Here is a 17,842-nt window from a genome sequence, read left to right on the forward strand (position 1 = left end):
GTGTGCTTTGGGTCATTGTCATGTTGGAAGGTGAAACTTCTTCCCATTGACAACTTTCGTATGTAAAATTAGCAGGCTGGTTTTACCCAAGTTTATCGATCAACTTGGGTACATTTAGTCTGCCCATACATGGTTAGAATCTTGGCTGATTCCTGCTGAACCAGCCACAATTCAAACCATCTATGACTGGCCTTATACACTGCAGTTACTAAAAAATAAAGCCTCATGCTCACTGAGCTTAGCAGCAGGAAAAACGTGTAAAAAGCTGCATTTTGCATAGTCGCTAATGCACGTTAGCGCGCTTTCCCGAGTCTGACGTACATTCTGTTGGCTAGAATTCTGGCCACTAGAATGCATTAACACAAGAAAGCTTTTGAGCTTTTTTTTAATGCTCCAAAGCTTCTCTCTTAAACACATAAGTGATGTTGTTTTTTTTTTTTTTCTGTCTATAAACTCCCCTGCCACTAAACTACCAAAAACGCCTATAGTGTGCATGGGTAAATAGGGGTTGACTTAGGGCTCTTTCACACGGGCGTTCCGTATGTCCGTTTTTCATCCCATCCGTTTGCGGATGAAAAACGGACATAATGTATCTCTATGTAAATACGGATGTCATCGGATGATCATCCTCTGACATCCGTTTTTTGTCAGTTCAGTTCAGTTCAGTTCAGTTCAGTTTTTTTGAACGGAGGAGAACCCTATTTTTTCTTCCTTTCAAAAAACGGAACGGAAGCAAAAACGGATGTCAGTGGTGTCATCCGCAGACATCCGTATTTACATAGACATGCATTATGTCAGTTTTTCATCCGCAAACGGATGGGATGAAAAACGGACCTACGGACCGGATGACACAAGTGTCATCCGTGTCCGTTACAAAAAAAAAAAAAGGACCTGATCGGACAAAATAAAAGGAACGCCCGTGTGAAAGAGCCCTTACCGTACTAAAACGAAAGAGTGCAACATCTGGAGCAGCTCTGCATAGAAACCAGTCAGCTTTCAGGTTTTTTGTCAAAGGTAATTGACCGAGCTGAAGTTAGAAGCTGATTGGCTATCATGCAGAGCTGTACCAGGTTTTGCACTCTCCAGTTTTAGTAAATCAACCCCATAGGCTAACATGGAGGGGAGTTTACAGACCAAGAGAAAAAATCTCAAACCGCTGAAGTAGCAGCGTTTTTGAGCTGCAGTGTTCCTGAGGACTAACTGTCAATCAGCCAGAAATCCAGTGTGCTCCTACCTTCCTGTTTGGGCTGATAACACTGCTTCTGATTTTAGTTCAGAAGAAACTCTAAGAACGTTCACCCATATTTCTAATCATTAGTGAAGTCAAATTAACATTTATTTTCGACCGGAGTCATGAGAAAATTCGAAAGGGCAACATGGAAATTTTTTCTTGAATGTACAAATTTTTAATAGTCTATATGATTTTGGTTCAGAATAGTGCATTCATTCAAAAATCAAATGTAAAAAGCAAATTAAATCTTGAGTTACTTTTGAACAACATTTGAATGTTCTGAGAGATTTTGTTTAACCACTTGCTGACCGCCCGCCGCAGATATACTGGTACGTCGGTTCGCAGGATCACTCCTGGGGGCACGCGTGCGCCGCCTGAGGCGCGCACCCACCCTCATTAGGCAGCGGGGAAGCCGATCCACGAGGCCTACGGCTGCAATTGCTGCCGGGCACCTGTAATCGCTCCCTGTGGAGAGAGAACGACTGTCTGCTGTTGTAAACACACCTCTCTTGCTCTCTAGAATGATGAACACAGAGAGTCTGTGATCCTCCTATTTAGGATCACAGGTCTCTGTGTTGTTTCCACAAGCCCCTGCCCCTCACAGTGAGAAAACACCCTCTAGGCTCACACTTAACCCTTTGATCAACCCTGAGTTAACCCCTTCCCTGCCAGTGTCATTATTACAGTAACAGTGCATATTTTTAGTACTGATTACTGTAGTAATGTCACTGGCCCCCCAAAAAATGTCAGGGGTCCAATCTGTCCGCCGCAATGTCGCAGTCCCGCTAAAAATCGCAGATCGCCGCTATTACTAGTAAAAAAAAATAAATAAATAACAATGTTAAATCTTTCCTCTAGTTTGTAGACACGATAACTGTTGCGCAAACCAATCCGAGTACGCTTAACGGGATTTTATTTACCAAAAATATGTAGCAGAATACAAATTGACCTAAAATGATGACATTTTATTTTTTTTTTTATTTGGGAATGCCGTTTAGCAGATTGTGAACAATGTTTTTTTTTTGTTTGTTTGTTTGTTTTTAAGAACTGTCGCTCTTCTTTTTGTTTATAGCGCAAAAAATGAAAATTGTACAGGTGATCAAATACCACCAAAATAAAGCTGTATTTGTGAGGAAAAAAGACATCAATTTTATTTGGGTACAGCGTCGCACGACCGCGCAATTGTCCATTAAATTAACGCAGTGCTGAATCGCAAAAAAAATGGCCTGGTCATTAAGGGGGTAAAACCTTCCGGTCCAGAAGTTGGTAAAACTCTACTAGTGTATACTTGGCTTGAGTCACTCATGTACACACATGCTCGAAGATTACCTATGTATATAGGTTTGTGGTTTAAAGAATTGTGATTCTCTAAATTAATATAAAAGTAGTTTTCTGGAAACAGATTAAAATGAAACTGAACTAAAGAAATTGTCCCCAAAGAAAGCAAAAGGCAAAAAAAATAGTCTTGAGTATTGCCTGTGGGCTTCCTACAGCTAATCCTTAATTACTTGCTATGCTTGTTCTGCTTTGTGTCTGTTTTTGGAGGCAGCCATTTTGGTAGAGACAGGACTTTGCCTCCTCATGTCAAAGCTGCACTCCTGGTTACTGCTGATCTTCTGATTGGTGTGGTAATATTCAAAGAGTAGTAGAAGAGGTTTAGAAACCCCAGATTTACAAACTGAATTAAAGCGGAGTTCCGGCCACAGAATAGTTTTTTTTTTTTTTTTTAATACCTCCCAAACAGTGACCCACCGACCTTTATATATCAGCTAATCCTGGTTTATACCGTTAAATAACAGTTAGGCAATCCTAAAATCTTACTTTATATAATTTTTGCAGAGCGCCGCCATCTTTGTCCGGGTTACACGAGTCCTTAGTGGGGAAATGTCTGCCCTGCTTCTGGTGGGAGGAGGCCGGTGAATCTAGCGTGAAATCTCGCGCATGCCCAGTACTATACGATCGACACAGTACTGGGTTTCCATAGGGACGGCAGCTCCGCCTAACATCGCGTCATTTCCTGTTTGAAAATAACGCGATGAGAGGAGCGGCCGGCCGCCTACGTCATTGCCCATTGCATCCTGGGAGCGACGAGTAAGAGCTCCCAGGAGGCATTGCGGGACAGGAAGTGACGGCGCGGGCCGAGGCCGAGCAAGGAGGAAGTGGAAGTAAAGGTGAGTATATTATCTTCTGAAATAAGGTAAGTACAAAAAAAACAAAAAACGGGAATATCCAATTCTTTTACAGGGAGACAATAAGGAAGTGGATACCATAAAATCTAAAGTAAAGATTTTGTGGCCGGAACTCCGCTTTAAGCCGAAGCAGGGAGATTCTTGCACTGCAGCTGCAAGCTTCCTCTCCAGCAAACATCACAGTAGTGACATCACTTATGTAAGACCAGCAGTGCCTTAGATGATCTCACGCTGCAGATAGATAGCTATGAGGCTGAAGGCACAGTGCAGATACTGCTATTTTTTTATAGGAGTAATTCAGTACAAAAGATAAACATTTATTGATTTTCTCTATGAAATTGCAATCCTATTTATTTTTTAAGTTCAGGTTCAAAAAGCAAGTAGTCTAATAAGCAAGTATCCCCCTTTTAATATCAACTGAAAGTCACTATTTTTATATGGATTTTATATTTTTTTTGTGAAATAATTGTCTTCTGGATTTGTCTGTGAAATTGAATACAAGAACTTTTGATCCATAGATGGTACCAACCATCACATTGCTTATAGACCTCTGGGTGTTGGGAATGCCAAGTCGTTCCCTAGTGGTCAGATTCAGTAATTTTATTTTTTTTATCTTGTGTTGCAGAGCTGGTCGTGGAGTGGTGATTGGTTTTCTTAAGGTCGGATATAAGAAGCTATTTGTGCTGGTAAGATATGTTAATAAATATTGCATATTGGGAACATTTCGTTTGAATGGACTAGCTAACACAAGGCACCTTAATGCATTAAAATCTGTGCATTGCAGTGCTTTAAAGCATGAGCCCTTATAGCCCAACTCCTGGCTTTCGGTAATTTTTAAATGCTTGTTTGGCTGGAAAAAGGGGAGGGGAAAAAGAAGTACAAATGCTTATCTTATTCCTTGCTCCCCTTGGCAGCCAGTGCTCTGCTGGGTGAGGACGGGCCTTTCTCTCCTCTTCCTCATGTACAATGCAGGACTGCGGGGAAATTTAAAAGCAGCTCAGAGTGGGACTTTAAGCTAACCTTGCAGGGCAAAGCAGAAGGTTTTCTTTAAAGTGGTGGTAAACCCTTACATATGAAATGACTGGCATCGGGTGATACACAAAATGAAACAAATCCTCCTACCTAAGTTGTACCTGTTTATCTACGGCAGTCTTTCCTCTACATCCATTTAAAGTGCTGAATTTGCACAGGATCTCTCAGGTCTTAAAAGCAGGGGGCGGAGAGCTGAAGTTACATCAGTGAGGAGAGCTCTAAGAGCTGATTGGAGGGAATGGACACACCCTCCTTCACACAGGAACAAAGGTGAGGCTGTGCATCAGCTGTAGCTCCCTCCTCTGTCACCATTTTTCTCTTGGGTGTCAGAAGGGACTCATGCTTTTAGCAGGGGAACTAGGCAGCAGACAGAAATTGCACTTGGTGCTCTGGAATGAAACAAGTACACTATAGAGGGATATGTTTTGTTCATATTTTATGTCTGAGGTTTACAACCACTTTAATGCTCCCCTCTCCAGCAGCACATACGCTCCTTTACTGTGAACTCCCACTGCTCAGTTTTAACCAAGACCGAATAAAATAACTGGAAGAAGTTTGTGACTCCCTTCCCTTACTCCCATATAACAGCGCTAGTACTTGGTGGTTTGCCAGCACTGTCACATGATGAAAGACAAAGATTGTAAGCTCCAGTTACAGTACCCCAAGCTTACACACGGCATCCTTTCATCTCTTCTGAAATTAGAGTACAGAGGCTGGCTTTGGACATTGGTCTATCCCTAGTACTGTGCATTTGTTACTGAATCTTTACAGTACCTAATTGTTCTTCTGGCTGACCCTTCCAATATTTTTTTTTTTTATCAAAATGCTTAAAAGTGGTTTTGCATTTACAACATTGTTAATGTGTTCTAGCTTTCTTTTTCTTCATTTTTAGGACCACAAAGGCTCCCATATTGAAGCCGAACCACTATGCATTCTTGATTTCTATATTCATGAATCTCTCCAGCGCCACGGCTTTGGGAAAGAGGTTTTTAACTTCATGCTCCGAGTAAGGGCTCATACTTTGTGTTTCATGAGCTTGTGTTTTATATTTTATGTAATCTGCGTTGATGATTTTTATCACTGCTGGGTGTGTTTAAGAAGACTCCTGCCAATATTTCTGCATCGTGAATTTGTGTTCACATTGTCTGTTTGTGTCCCTTTTCCCAGATGTTTTTTTTAATAAATGTTTCCTTGTTCCAGACAGAGCAAGTGGAACCTCAACATTTGGCCATTGATCGCCCTTCTGAGAAGTTTACCTCATTCCTGAGGAAACATTACAATCTTCGCTCCACTATCCCACAGGTAGGTAGATGATGTAAATGGTTTCTTTATAGACAAGGCAGGGTAATTAGGTCTATTAATTTTCAGCTTCTGAAAATCAACATGACTTTGAAACAGTCTTTTCACCAAAAATGTTGGCATGTAAATTTTTAAAATGAACAGCTTTCTGTTTGTGTCTTGACTCTTCAGCTTGACTAAGGGGGTCAGAGTTCCAGTCATGATTGGCTCTCTTTACAGAGGTGGAAAAGGCTAATGGTTTTTTACCTTAATGCATTCTTTGCATTAAGGTAAAAAACCTTTTATGTTTATCTCTGCCCCCCCCCCCCCCCCCCGCTCACTCCTAAATACTTACCAGAGCCTGATCCAGATCCAGTGCTGTGCCCAGGAGCACCAGCGCTACTCTTTCACAACACCTCTCAGCCATTGGCTCCTGCTGCTGTCAATCAAATCCCTATTGATATCCATTGTTGCAGATGTCCCAATAGGACATCTGTGTGGGTCCCCGAACATAGACAGTGTGAGTTTGGGGAGACACACCTGCACCCACATGGATGTCATATTGATGACACAGCGTCTTTCTCTGTGCAGCTGCTATGTCCTAATAGACATCAATGGGACTGCCTGTATGGGGATGCATGGAACACCTGTGCATCCTTGTATGGGTAAGCACGGCCCTGCACAGATGTACAGTATAGTACGCCCTGTGTGATCAAGGCCTTACAAATAAAAATGTTTCCTTTTTTTAAAAAAAAAAAGAGGAATGTCTTTTGCATATGTTAGGTTGATACATTACCAATAAAAGGATTACTGGAATGTACTGTGAAACAAATGACAGTTAAACACATACTAACTTTCTTTTTTTTTTTCTCTCAGGTTAATAATTTTGTTATTTTTGAAGGCTTCTTCAGAGATAGAAAAGGTAAATATATCTACCCCTAGAGCCAGCGCCTAAAGGTATTATTTACCTTCTAATTTTAGTTATTTGCAGTATCATACAGCAGAATAAAACTGCTGCAGCACTGTACATAGTGGTTGAGATCAGCATTTATATGATAAGCCTGTGTCAGAGCGCTGGGGTATGAATTGTACAGATTTTTTAAAACTGTGAGAAAATGCTACTCCGGGTTCCTTTCAGTGGCAGCCACATATCTGAATCTGCTTTGTTTTAAAGGGAAGGGTCAGAGCTCAGATTTGTCTAAATCTTCCCTGTTTGAATCTTCGCCACTGTTGTGATCCAAGCATACCTGCCACAAAGCAGCTCTTGACCAATTACCTTATTTTTGTATATTGCAAATAAACAATATGGTCTTATCAAAGATCTACCCCCAGCCTGCTGATTGGACAATGAAAGCGCAGAAGCACACTGATGAAGCCACCCCTGTGCTGTTTTCTCCTGTAAAGTCAGCCATAAATGGATGGAAATGTGTCCGGTTCAGCAGGGATTGACTGAATTTCGATCCATGTATGGGCACCCTGGTTTGACAGAAGTCTATTTACCAATCAACTTCTGTACATTAAGCCTGGCAGATAAATTCCAATCGATCAGTGCTGCTGGCTATAGCCGGAAGGTGCAATTCATTGCTTTTAGAATACAATGACATGGTGGGAGTGACTCCCCCATCCACATCAAATGTGGTGTTGGGAGAATTGGGTCAGTTTTTGGCCTCTTGCACACGATACTCCTGTTTGAGCATCTCGCAGCTTGAAAAAGCTCAGTACAGCTTATTTTTTTTTCCTGAGCTAAAATACAGCCCATTAATTGTAATGTGCCTGGGCACACAGGCGCGTAAACAAGCGCTGTGCATTCTTCAGTAAGAACAAAATAGAAAAATCTGCATTTTTGGTCAGTAATTTAAGCCTCAATGCACGCAAATACGCACGAATACTCGCAAATACATGCAAAAAAAAAGGTCTGGAAAAAGTAGATGCTCAAACAGGAGTATTGTGTGCAAGAGGCCGAAAGGAGATGCTCAAACAGGAGTATCGTGTGCAAGAGGCCTTAGTCATTCATCCGGCTGGTTGAATGAAGAAAACGAACCCATCTATGGCCAGCTTAAGCCTATAAGGTAATTGGACAGCACTATGGATAGCAATAGAGCCTGATAGGTGCAGAGTGCAGATGTGCTTTCTGCTTGCCTGAAGACCGTTAATACAGAAGGCTTACATAAAGACATTCCCTTACTTATGCTAGTTGTACTTAAAGCGGAACTTCACCCTAAACGGAAAGTTCTTCTTTATGCCCCTCCCCCCCAAATCTTCTATATTTGGCACTTTTTTGGGGGAAGGGGGAGCAGGCTATAGCCAGCAGCGCATACTCAGACTGGTCTGAGGTGGTAAGCGGGGTCCCCCAAGGCTCAGTCCTGGGACCAACCTTGTTCAATTTATTCATAAACAACATTGAGGTCGGGATCAGTAGTTCGATATCAGTTTTTGCAGATGACACAAAATTGGGCAGGGCAATAACTTCACAACATGAAGCAGATATCCTGCAGAATGACCTGGACAAAATAACAGAGTGGGCAACGACATGGCAAATGAGGTTTAACGTGGAGAAGTGTAAGGTTTTGCACTTGGGGACTAAAAACATAAAATCACAATACACGTTAGGAGGGGAGCCCTTGGGGGAATCAAAAATGGAGAAGGATCTGGGAGTATTGGTTGATGATAGATTAGGAAACAGCATGCAATGTCAAGCGGCAGCTTCCAAAGCCAACAGAATATTAGCATGCATAAAGAAAGGGATGCATTCCAGAGATAAGACTATAATCCTTCCACTTTATAAAACTCTGGTCCGACCGCATCTGGAGTATTCCGTCCAGTTCTGGTCGCCAGTCCTCAGGAGGGATGTGTTGGAGCTGGAGAGAGTCCAGAGAAGGGCAACTAAACTAATTAGGGGATTGGAGGACCTTGACTATGAAGAGCGTCTACAATCGCTCGATTTATTCTCCCTGGAGAAGAGACGTCTGAGGGGGGACATGATAGCAATTTATAAATATCTTAATGGGGATCCCAGCTTAGAAAAAAAGCTGTTCATTCGAAGGGATTGCATGAGGACTCGAGGGCATACAATGCGATTAGAGGAGAAGCGTTTTAACCTCAGGCAACGCGGGGGGTTCTTTACTGTTAGGGCAACAAGATTGTGGAATTCTCTACCACAAGAGGTGGTTTCTGCGGGTAGTATGGTGGCTTTCAAAAGACTCTTAGACTTACATCTCAAAGATCAGAACATTCAGGGGTATGGGAGATGATTACAGCCACACATGCCTACACAGGTTGAACTGGATGGACTATTGTCTTTATTCAACCTCACCTACTATGTAACTATGTAACTATGTAACTATGTAACTATGTATTCTGACATTGGAGAAATCTCCTCGCTTTTAGAATAGAATGACACAGTGGGGGTGTTTCCCCTATCCACATCAAATGTGTGGATGGGAGAATTGAGTCAGTTTTTGTCATTCATCCTGCTGGTTGAATGAAAAAAGGAACCCATCTATGGGAAGCTTAAGCATATATGCTAGTCACAGCACTATGAATAGCAATAGAGCCTGATGGGCGCAAAGTGCTGATGCTTTCTTTGCTAGCCTAAAGACAGTTTCTGCAGAAGGCTTACCTAAAAACATTCAGTCACTTCTGGCTAGTTGTACTTAAAGTGGAACTTCGCCCCTAAAGGGGAAGTTTATCTTTATGCCCTCCTTTACACTCCTCTTCTATATATTTGGCACTTTTGGACTGGTTTTGACAGGTACCCACTCCTACTTCTGGTCTAATTGCTTTGGCGATCCACCAGAAATTCTCCTCCAACACATTATTTGTAGCTGCTGACTTTTATTTTTTTCAAAAAGGCTGAGAACTGCTTTAAAATATGTTTATTTTTTATTTTTTCAATACTTGCGTAACTAAAATAAATTGTGTTTGGATTTGACATTTATACTTAAAATATCTAGGCCCCATGCATACAGACGTGTACATGCTGAAAAGCCTTCTAGTGTAAAACATCTCCGGCGTTTTCCCACGCCTGGGGAGCTGCAGGTGCTGTGTACAGCTGCCAATACAAGTGAATGGCCATACTCATGTAAACCATGATCGCTTCAGCATTGGAGTTTACAGTGCATGCACATTCTACTTATTTCCCCGAATGCGGAAGTGGCTCATTTGGCAAAAAATGCTGTATGCACATGTGTGGGTAAACTCCAGTGCGGAAGCAATCAGCTTTTACATGTGTTCAGCCACTAAGTTGTACTGGTAGCTGTACGCAGCATGCGCAGCTGACCGAGCACAGGAAAGCACCAAGGATTTTATGCTTGATTTTCAGCATGTAAACGTCTGTGCGCATAAGACCTTTTCTAAATGTCATAAAACTTTCTTTTACATAGAGCAGCCTGTAAGTTAAGTTTATTTGCTTTTTAATACAATGGATCAAAATGGGATGTATGTTGTCAGCAGTTAAATGGTCCTACATCTTCCAGACACCTGTGCCTTGAAAACTAACAGTGATTACCTCTACAGTTCCCTGTTACCAATAACAGTCAGTAAAGACCTTTCTCAATTCGTATTAGCAATATTTAATACAGTGGCTCCTTTTAGAAGTGTGAGACATTTTAATAAAGAACTCATGTTGAATTAATGGGTCGCTTCTGGCCTAAATGACCCATTTTCTTTGACTCTTCGATCTATGCAGCTGATGTTACTTTACACACAAAGATGGAAGATCATCCTTCTAACAAGACAGTAAGACAATATGTCGACCCCTTATACCCAATTTGTTTGTATTCACCTGAACTCTTATTCCTTCAGCTGTTCCTCCTTCTTTACCAAGTACCATGTTTCCATTACCCTTTAGAACTTTCCAGTATGATTAAAAAGTATTGACCTTTACCTCCAGTTACATTGTATTTTGTAAGGGTATTATTTTGGTGTTTGGTACCAGGCTGATCATTCAAATTCCTTTATTTTTTTAGGGTCTATCACGAACCTGGATGCAAACAGTTTGTGTCCAGGGCCACTCACATTTCCCTGTACCTGTGTAACTGTTCAGATGTGCGGTTACAAGCATACAGCCATGGCATCTTGTTAATAATATTTAAATAGCTGTTTGTCCATAGTCTAGGCACAAGGGCACTTTAAGTCAGGGAAGCCAGTTTAAATGTCTGATGTGCAAAAAATGGGTGCGCTAGATGTGAGCAATGTGTGTTAAACCAAAAGGAAAAACACAATGAACAAAATACCTAATAAATATAAATATAAATATACACAGATATTATAAATGGTGCACAATGTGAACAAAAACGTGCTATGGAAATATGTGTAGTCCAAAACAAGTCCAAAATGAAAAAAGGCTGAAATCTTCTTGATGGTTAATGAAGGTGAAGAAGAGGACGTGCAAACACCAAATCCCTCTTGGCACCCACGTGTAAAGAAAAGAGAGGTAATACCCTTACCAACTCAACATAATAAAACACTTTAGAAGATGACACCAGCCAGTGTAATAGATATGAAGTCCCAACCTTTCACTCTTCCACCCGATTTGTGGTATATCAAAACTCTTACCAAAGGCAAGTATTTCTCAGGTCAGATGGTGAGTGATAATGTTCTCCAAATCATCAGGCAAACTATCCAGACTAGCAGGCAGTGAATTTTCTTGTAAATCTTATTCTGTTGCTGTATGGAGGTTGGTCTCTCTCCTGTAGCCCTCACACTCAGTGACAGATAGTGCCCAAAAAAGAATGGAACAGGCAATAGTGCATTACCTCTTAAACGACTTTATTAAGAAAAGGTAGAACACTTACAGTTAAGTTGAATAAATAGGCGAATGCAAATTCAATCGTGGCCGCTCTGCAGCGCCGACCACGGGTGGTGATGGCGCAGGCTTCTCCCCCCCGACGCGTTTCCCTTGATGAGTCATTGATTGGGAATGGAGATAAGTGCTCTACCTTTTCTTAATAAAGTTGTTTTGTGCACTATTTATAATATCTGTGTATATTTATATTTATTAGGTATTTTTTTCATTGTGCTTTTCGTTTTGGTTTAACACACATTGCTCACATCTAGCGCACCCATTTTTTGCACATCACACATTTACTTCAAGGTTAAAGTTTCGGTTGCTGCTGGAGATTCATTTTTTGTTTGCGTACCTCATTCTTTAACAGTTTAAATGTCTGCCTGGCTACTCTTCATTGATACTTGAGTACCTGAGAGCATAATTCCATTCTGGGACCATAGGAGATTTTCACTAAAACTACCCTTTGATTATGCATCTCTTCATCAAATGTTTAGTATAAATTGCTCAGAGTTGTGGCAGTTTATTACTTTACACAATGCGTTTACCTAGAGAAAATAAAAATGAGTATGAGCATTGTACATCCAAGAATTTATTTTATCCATCATAATTTAATCAAAGAGGCTGCCAAATATCCAAATGCTCTGTGAACCTTCCGCCTTCTTCTGATCCAGGGTAGTCCTACACAGAATCCTTTTACTTTCCTGAGAACTGGTTCCCGTACCCCTTCTTTAGGACCCCATAGCATGTTGGGGGATATAGAGGTTTGTCCATAAAAATAGTATTTTTAGAATAATGACTAACCTAGTATTTGTTCCAGGGATTGGATAAAAATCCAAACTGGCTGTTTTTCAGTGGATGAACCTGATTAAAGTCTAACCGAATTGCATCATTCCTCTTCTTTTTATTTTTTGTACAGCTCCAGTGAGAAAGTTGCCCCCCAAGCGATCAGAGGGAGAGATCAAACCATATTCGCTGTCTGACAGAGAATGTAAGAAAAAGTGACTGCTAAAGAAAAAGAAGAGCTCTATTATTTACTGTAGCTGAAAAAATACACATACTTTAAAATGGAGAGCTGAATATATCCCAGAAAAACTGGTAACCAGAGCAGTAGCTTTTAGAACTAGGACATGGGTGCTGGTAGTTTTTAGTGCAGAGCTCCTGATGCATAGAACAATGTCCTAAGGCCCCCCACACTCTCTCTGTAACTCTAACACTGATTTTATTTCCGTAACCCTTCTGATCCTCCCATGTATTTACCTTAAAGCAGTATGAAAACCCAAAACCAATATATAATATATTGCAGCTATTCTGGCCGGTAACACCTCCTGTATTAGAGTGCCCCCACGGTGGATGGATGAGCATAGGGGCACTTTGGACTGCAGCATTGCAGTCTGGGCAAGGGTAGTTTTAGAAGTCCCAGCAGATTTACACTAACAAATTGAAGCCCAATTCCAGCTAACACTTTTTTTTATAAGCAGCTGCAGCAACAATTTTTCCTTTTGGGATAAAGGTTTTGAATAAATAAAAGATGATCATTGTAAGCACCCCTGTCAATGGTAAATGGTTTGTCTCATCCCTGTAACATGTTAAATCTGCAAGCGTGTACAATTGAAAAACTTACTGGCGGAATCACCAGGTGAATATAAGAGAATCTGCAGGACAGATTGTTCTGTGAAAAACAACAAATTAACCGGCTAGATCATCACGTGAAAATAAAGGAAATACCTAAAAAAGGAAACTATTGCATCCATCCCATCTAAGAATTAGTAAGCTGCAATATAATAAATGTTTGCTTTTGGGTTTAATACTACTAGCTAAAGCCATTTTTTTTTTCAGTTTGGGATAGGCTGTGGAAGTGTTTTAAAACTTTATGAAGATTTTATTGTTTTTCTGTGTCTTTTCTGGGTAGATTTACCTTAGCAATTTGTTATGATGACATTGTAAAAAATCTATTAGAGATGTTATGGTTGTCATTGGAACCGAAAAAGAGGGAACATTTTCCAGTTGGGGCAGCTGTTCAGATGGCAACTGATAAAAAGGGAATTTCTTTTCAATTTGGAGAGATTTCCTCTTCCTTTTGTGGCTTTGGGACAGGATATTAAGGTAAATGTCCCTAGTGGGACTCAAATAGAAAGGTGTTTAACTATCCCAAATCCAAAGCGTGTAAAAGTACACAGTACACACAGCGCTCCTAGGAAAAGTGCAAGGCCCTTGATCCATTGGAACTTTCATCTGTATCTGTAGAGCATCAACAGGGTAGAGGAATGGGTGAGGCACCTGAATGGATGGTTGAATGGGAGAAGGGACCGAGACTGGAACCTCTGCAGCTCCCGTAGAGGATCTGGGTAGGATCCCCTCAATGTAGAAGAAAATGAATAGCAGGGTGCTGAGGTCAGTATTTAATAAAAAAACACTTTATAAGCAGCACACTTACATTGAAGTTAGCACGAAACAGCATGGATAGGAAACGCCTGAGACCAAGCAGTTGTAATCAGTGTAGGCTGTAGGCATCACTGAGTAAACAGAGACCAAGGATGACAGGAAGCCAGCCAGCTCAAAGTATGGATATTAGCGGTGGCGTTCTAGGCTGCACACAAGGATGACAGCTGTCAAAATGCCTGGTGGATGTCGTGAGATGGGGGTTACATGACGTGTTTCTAGGGACTTTGCCATCTTCTTCAAATGCATCTTCCTATCCCATACTAATTAAAGGAAAAAATTATACAGGTACACTGTAAGCTCTTTGCTACTAATCTTCTGGTGTCTAATGTAAGCATGCCTGTCATAAGAAAGACAAAGAGGCAGCCATTGCTAGCCTGCATCTGAGAATCCTCATTGTCTGGCTGCATATAGGTTCAGTGACAAAGCCAAAGCAAGCATGTAGCATATGAAAATCAGAATTTCTTATCTCTGTACATTTTCTGGACAAGACTGAAATTATTGAAGCCAAAGCTTAATAATGACAGTCACGCAGATAGCATTTTCAAATGGAAAGTGAGAAATGGCAGTCGACATATTTCTTTCACCAGGAATTTCCTTCAAGTATGTAATGGTGCATTAGAAACTCATGACTCCTTTTTTAGATTGCCTTTTGGCTCCTGGTGTGCATTGCTTGCCGTTTGAATTCTTTTTTTAGAAAGAGTTTATTGAAGTTTTCAAAGAAACAAATTTGCAAACAGGCATCAAAAGACAATGGTGCCAATGAGGCAATAGGAGAAAAAGAAAAGAAGGAAATGGGCCGATAGGCCTACTGTTACAAAGGCAGATGGGCGGTACAACAATAACTGCCAATGTAACCAATACATCCAGAACATGAATGCATGGCAATGCAAAAAAGTGCTCAAGTACGCAGGATTTGCACGTCATGCATGATCGGAACCACCCACAATCCGGGGAAAAGGGTGATCCAGGCTTTCTGTACAAGCCAGCATAAGAGCGGGGCTTAGGAAAGCCCAAAAACAAAATGGTAAAAAAGAGGAAAAAAGAGAGGAAAGAATAAAAAAAAGTAGGGGGGTGGGGGTTGGTAGAGGGGGAGTGGAGCCCTTTAAATTCTTAATGAAAGTGTATATATGCATGTGCACAATAATAAAGCACAGTCAATACTTAAATACATGCACATTTCCATGTTGCTTTAAAAATGTCCCAAGTAAAGAAATACCTGCTAATCTACCAAAAATATAGCAAACTCCTAACTTCCTGTTTGGGCTTACAACACATTACCTCGGCTGCACTAAAATCCAAGGCTGTGTTGTCAGCCCTGTTCAGTTCTCCACTGGATTGTACACAGAACACCACCTCGTCCTAATAACCCCTTGTTGACATGTTCTACAGTCCCCCCTCTCCCACATAAGCCGCTTGTTGTTTCTCCTCCTCTCCTGATTAAGATAAAAAAAAAAAAGGAAACTCCTCTAGTTCCTTTCCAGCAGGAACCTCTTCACAGCATATGATAGCATCAAAGAAGGAAAGGGGCAAACTGTGCAGAAGGCATAGGTATGTAAACAAGGAGAAGTTCTGGAGAAGAGGAGAGGGGAAGGTGTTATATAGTCCAGCAGGGGGGAACCGGGCAGAGCTAAAATACTTCTCGGGATTTTAGTGCAGCAGAGTAACTGTTTTATTTGCCTAAAGAAGTAGTTAGGTGCTCAATGGATTTCTGGCAACAGGTACTTTCCTTCATTTCGTTGACGGACACAGTGCTCCATATTCAGAACCATAGGGTTATATCGCCCCCTACAGGAGATGGACATTATGCAGAAGAAACACTGTCTACGCCTATGGGTAGTCCTAGCTGGTATACATCCCCCCTTTGTGCTATAGGCCTTTAGTTTTTTTCTGCCTAGTCAGGAGCAAGGTTAACCGCAAACACACACACACATCATAGGTTGAACTGGATGGACTGATGTCTTTTTTCAACCTCACTAACTATGTAACTATTAAGGACCTAGCTCCCTGCCAGGATCTTTGGTTCTGGACATTTTTTCCTTTTTATATGGCATTTTTTCTCCTGATTTTTTACCTGTGGGATCTACAATCAACTGCCGGGCTGGGGGATGGGCTGGATAACTAGATCCACTGGCCCTCTTCAATCTGGCCATCGAGTGCGCACAGACCAGAGCTCCACGCTGGGTCGGCTGTGACCTATCCCCACTGGACGGGGGCTGGCCTGCGGGTCAAATGCCTCATGAGGTTGCATACGGACCGGGTCCTGGCCTGCGTCTTAGCATTCCTTCTGGCCGACAGCCCCCCATGTTGATGGTAAAGGGTTCTGTCTGGAGTGGTGCCCGCCTGGTTCCGTGGTATGGTGAGTAAGATGCCCCCCCCTCTCCCACTGGATGCTTTGGGGGGTGGGCGCCGGCATCCCCCGGGATGGTAGGACCTGCGGGTTTTCCTCCTCCCAAGTCCCCCCCTCTGTTTTGTGTGGTCCCTTTTGGCCCCCTTGCCCCCCCCCCCCCCCCCGGGGTAGCACGGTGGGAAGATGGTGGATGTGGGCTGGTGTATGCAGCACAGTACTTGTGGTGGGGCGGGCCGAACTTCCCTGATGCGGTGGGTGCTGCCAGTGTAGTGGTCTTGCGGCCCGGGTCCCCCTTCCGCTGGCCGCATGTGTATTCTGGCTATCTCTGGTGCAGACCAGCGCTCCTCCGGTGGGGTGGTGAGTCCTGGTGGGGGTCCCTCCCTCTCTCTGCTAGCAGGTTATGGGATGCATTGTCTCTGGGTACCCCTGTGGTAGTGCGGGGTGCGGTGGCTCAGGTTAGGTGATTCCCCTGGCGGCGCAATACACGTTGCTGGTGGGTTCTCGCTTTTTACTCCTGGAGTCTCAGGAGCATGTTTCCCCACCTGACTTCCTCTCGGAGGCAGCAGGTCTCTCAGGGTCCCAGCCTTCCATTGATGCACTGATTGCGGTCCTGGAGTCCTTTGTTTTCTGGGTAGAGGTGGCCTTTGGACAGCGGGCTAGCAGAAAGTGCCCCCTCACCCTCCCCTGCCTCATCATTCTAGTCAGATCCTGAATCTGGCCCTTTGAAGAGTCACTTCTGAAGAAGTGGACTGTTCCACCAGGGGCAACCATGATTCCGGCAGAGAAATCTCCGACCTTTAACGATCCGGTTGTGGTAGGGAATATGTTCATGATTGCTGGTTCAGCGCTAAGGCCGGTCCTGGCCATTGCCCCAGTGTCACAAACTCTGAATGGGCAAAACTTTTGCGCCATGAGCTGGGGGGGGTGAGCAATTTCTCCCTGCCTTTGTGTCAGTGAACCAGTTGATCTAGGGGCTGCAATTTGTCGTGATGCCTCTCTGGACACAGCCTCCTTGATTTCTAAGCTATCTGTTTCTACAGTGGTGCTTAGGTGTGTGTTGTGGCCTTAGGGTCCTTTCACATGAACGATCTAATCAGATGCGCCTGTCCGTTTTTTAGGCGGATCTGATCGGATTATCCATGCATCCCTATGGGGCAGCGGATGTCAGTGGAGACATGTCTGCTGACACCCGCTGCCATCCGCATCCGATCCTGTCCATGAAATCCGGACGGATGGAAACCCTATTTTCCATCCGTCCAGGGGATCGGATCGGATGAGAGTGGACAGGCGGTCCTCTCTTATCCGATTCCCCATAGAGAGCAATGGGGCTCTGAAAACCTCCCTCTCCGCACACAGAGCGGAGAGGGAGATGTCACCTGCCTGCACAGCGGAGACAATGATCGCCGCAGTGCAGCACGGAGTCCACAGACGGAGCAGACCATGTGAAAGGAGCCTAAGTGTTGGTCTATTGACCAGACCTCTAAAAAAAGTTCTAACTGATTTGCCCTTTTCAAGACGTTCATCTGTTTGGGACT

The 17,842-nt window shown here is 42.8% G+C and overlaps 1 protein-coding gene across 1 annotated transcript in view; it reads left to right on the top strand.

Annotated features, from left to right (window-relative positions):
• ATAT1 (alpha tubulin acetyltransferase 1) overlaps window positions 1-17,842 on the top strand; it is an 86,308-nt gene that overhangs the window by 28,109 nt on the left and 40,357 nt on the right. The window contains exons 4-8 of the mRNA XM_082264358.1: window positions 4,046-4,106; window positions 5,345-5,458; window positions 5,653-5,754; window positions 6,607-6,652; window positions 12,435-12,506. Coding sequence (XP_082120484.1) covers window positions 4,046-4,106; window positions 5,345-5,458; window positions 5,653-5,754; window positions 6,607-6,652; window positions 12,435-12,506 — 395 coding nt within the window. The remainder of the gene's footprint in view (window positions 1-4,045; window positions 4,107-5,344; window positions 5,459-5,652; window positions 5,755-6,606; window positions 6,653-12,434; window positions 12,507-17,842) is intronic.

Source organism: Pelophylax lessonae, assembly GCF_965119305.1.
Source record: "Pelophylax lessonae genome assembly, chromosome: 7".
In the NCBI taxonomy this organism is placed as follows: domain Eukaryota; kingdom Metazoa; phylum Chordata; class Amphibia; order Anura; family Ranidae; genus Pelophylax; species Pelophylax lessonae.